The sequence below is a fragment of the Phallusia mammillata genome, chromosome 1 (assembly GCF_965637545.1).
Source record: "Phallusia mammillata chromosome 1, kaPhaMamm4.hap1.1, whole genome shotgun sequence".
Lineage (NCBI taxonomy): Eukaryota > Metazoa > Chordata > Ascidiacea > Phlebobranchia > Ascidiidae > Phallusia > Phallusia mammillata.
The window spans coordinates 35,746,741-35,750,328 of NC_137252.1; the positions used below are offsets into that span (position 1 = coordinate 35,746,741).

Sequence of the window (3,588 nt, forward strand, 5' to 3'; positions counted from 1 at the left end):
TTACTACTTACACAATATATAGAGGTTTACATTTATTTTCTTGGATTTTAATTTTCTGTTTCTTTTCTTTTTTCCTTTTTCTGATGTTTTGATAGTCTTTTCAAGTTCTCGAAACACTCCTTTCTTTTTTTGGGTTCTTCTGTAAACATCCCTTTCATCAGCTTGTAGCCATCCTTTGAGTCAAGTTGCAATGCGGCTTTAATTCCTTCCTTTACTTGTTCCCTGGAAAGATACACATCCTGATCTTCTTCTTCCACACGACGAGCTATTTCAAGTTGCAGCAAAATAAATACTTCAAAGTCATTTGCACTATATTTTTTTTTAATATTTTGAATTTGCGTTTTACGCATGTTTCCGTATTTCTCTGCAAAGTCAGGTTCAACATCCAAATTTTCCCAGGATGGATATTCCATGTAAAAACGCAGCAAAGCGTTGGCAGGTTGCTTAGCAGTGCATTTGGGCCTCAAAGAGAATAATCTTCGCTCCCCTGCTACGAATTTGTGGGTGGGACATGCTGTGAAGTTTGTCTTGTCCACCAGTTTGCACAAATAGTCCTCAAATCCATTACCTGTCATCTTGACAACTTCATGTTGGCAATCCTTTGCAGCAGCGGACATATTGAAAGTTTAGGTTGGTTTGAAAACAGATTTTTTTAAAAAAATTTGGGCTCTGTCAAATATAAACGATAGATAAAAATTTGACACTAAAGCAGAAAACGTCGATTAACTTGCGTTAAAGGATTTTTTTACAATGGCATTGTACCCTTTTTTAATACGTCATTTCATCGGTGATTAAATATATTTTCGTCAGTTTTTATTTCCATGTTTGTTTGTGATTTCACCCTAAGGAACTGGTGATGACAACGACATAAAAATATACCACATCTTATCTCTTTTTGCCTGTTTAAATCTTTGAAATATGCAAAGCTAATTTCCATCTTTGACGTGCAGTGTTTCAGTACTAAATTATTCTGAGAGCTGACTAACGTTGACACCTGTAGTAGGTTTGGCTTCCTAGTGCGATTGAAAACATGAAATGACCACCAAGAATGATAAATCGTCGTTACTAGTAATCAGAGTCTACTGTTTGAAAGACACGTCGGCGTCTGTGGTGAGATGGGATCTGACACACAACAATTCTAACCATTGTGTTTTGTAAGCGTTAAACAAGGATTGGAAAACCATATCTATAGTTCCCTAGTTTTATTGTTTAACAACCTACGGTTGGTCGAGCTGAATAGGTTTGGTTTAAACTTCGCTTGGCTAAAAACGATTTTCCGTGCCAACAATTCTTTCGGATTCTTTGTTACAAAAGTTAATTTAGCTGCGCAACCGTTATACATGTTAAGTTGGTATTTCGTTGCCTATCACATAACAAGCGTGGTGGATGTGAATCGAGCGAGAGACAAGTTTCGCTAGAGCAAAAGTGATTTCTCCAATGCTTAACACTTTTATCTGTTCGTTTACACTACCGGCGCCACTCGCCACAATTAGACGTGAAAGACAATATAGGAACTAGTTGAGACGAGACTGAATCAGGTAAACCAACATGACACAAATTTAAATAATGATCGATGGAGGCCACCGTTGCAAGAAACAAATCACGGGCATTCGTAATCGATGAAAATAGTTTAAATTAGTGATGCACCGAAGCTTCGGTTGGCCGAAACATTTCGGCCGAATACGCTGTTTTCCTCTGTTTCGGTTTCGGCCCGAACTTTTTTGTAAATTCGACCAAACCGAACATTTTTGATTGCATGTAATTAATGCCTAAACTTTCATTTTAGACAATATGATACATCATAGATTACCTAATTGGAGCAATGTTGTCTACAATGTATGACAAGTTTAGCAAAGCTTCGCATTGTGAAAGTGATTTTGGCATGTCATAATTGAGTTCACTCGCATCAACAACACAAGGTTCAGTTGAAAACATCCATAGAAACGGGAATTTTAGGTTCGGCCTGATTCGGCCGAAATATTCGGTTTCGGTCCGAACCTTTTTAGGTGGGTTCGGTGCATCACTAGTTTAAATTACGCTTGGTCAACACTAATTTAAACATACCAGCGAATCTTTTTAATTGATTTTTTTACACAGGTAATTGCGTTCTGTGTTTTATAAAAAATCGTTACCTGTATCAAGTAACAAACAGAGCTGCTTTGAATTAGGCGAGAAACAAGTTTCGTTTCACCAAACTGGGAGGTTTCATTTGTTCGCTTGAAAGTGACGCTCCCGTCCAACGTGATCCCTGGCGTTTGGTATTGTCGGTCAGGTTGGGAAGTTCCATAACTCTGCAGTTACGCAGTTGGAGCACGTTTATGCGAAAAGTAACTGCAGTGCATTTACAATAACTGATGGTGTCGTTTTTGTTTAAAAGTGCTCGTGGAAGTTCTGGGAAACCAGGGAATGTATGTAATGCCGGTTTAAAATAAACTGTCAAAGCTGGTTGGGAACAAGCTTAATGTAGTCTGTCGTACTTATACCAGTTCTGCAATTAAATGGAGTTTTACCACCACAAATATGGATGAACCAAGTACATCTCAGTACAGAGCAGTTATGCATGCAAGCTTCACGCCATTCGTTTTTATTTTCCACATATTTTGTCATTTTCACAATGCACACAATCTTATCAATTCGTTACAGTAGGTTATGCAATTTGCTCAAATTTACCAAACACGTACAATTACATATAATGACGATTATTGTGTATTCCGGTCATTTGAAACGAAACTACCACTGCCCATTTTGGCTACCCAAGGCGGTAACTAAATCTAGGTAAGACGGAAACTGCTGATACACATCATAATTATTGGTTCGTAAAGCTTGCTCGATCAATCGCTCTACTTGTGGATTAATAGCCTTTTCAATTTGCATCATAACGAAAGCTTTGAAGCCAGGAAACCTCCCGATAGAAGCAAAAATCTCGTGAAATGTCATGTTTAGCATTTGGTTGTACTGCTTCGCAAATTCAGATCCAAAATTAACTGCCCACCAACAAGTCAACGCCGGGCCGGATCCGTCGTTGAACCAAACAGAGTTATGAAAGCCAGTCATAAGTTGGAATATTGGCTGCCCTCCAACGGTGAAAATGTATAAATGAGATTGGTATGATTGTCTACTTAAATCAGCTCCCACAAAATTGTCGATGGCAATCTGAAAATAAATACGCGATGTTACAGACTTAAAAAGAAATTGCTACGTTTATTTTTTCTTACCGTCTCAATTGAAGGAGGCCGAGACATCACAAAATGTTTTATTTAATTTTGCTACAAAAATGGGGATTTTAAAACATAAGTCTGGAGAAACAGATAAAAAATATAAAAAGCCGAAGTTTTAAATATAAGATAAAAGCACAGGTCATTACTCTTATACCTGTGTGTCCTACTTAACCTGCAATTTATTCTAAATTTGTAAAAGTTTATTTTACCAACATAATAGAACTGTGAACGAAAACTTTAATAGCGAAACCGCATTACTAAAAACTAAACTTAATGTTGAAGCTACTCGTAAGCGAGCAAGTCTGGTATGACACGGACGGAAAACGCCATTTATAGTTTCTTGCCATTGCTGATTGAAAAACCTTCGTAG

At 37.5% G+C, this 3,588-nt stretch overlaps 1 protein-coding gene across 1 annotated transcript; it reads right to left on the reverse strand.

The window, feature by feature from the left end:
* Positions 1 to 2,600: 2,600 nt before the first annotated feature.
* On the reverse strand, positions 2,601 to 3,282 carry LOC145209486 (uncharacterized). Its single transcript, XM_080079770.1, has 2 exons — positions 3,216 to 3,282; positions 2,601 to 3,153 (listed from the first exon to the last, which is right to left on the reverse strand). The coding sequence occupies exons 1-2, from the start codon at positions 3,240 to 3,242 to the stop codon at positions 2,731 to 2,733; spliced, it is 450 nt and encodes a 149-aa protein (XP_079935896.1). The 5' UTR covers positions 3,243 to 3,282; the 3' UTR covers positions 2,601 to 2,730.
* Positions 3,283 to 3,588: the final 306 nt, after the last annotated feature.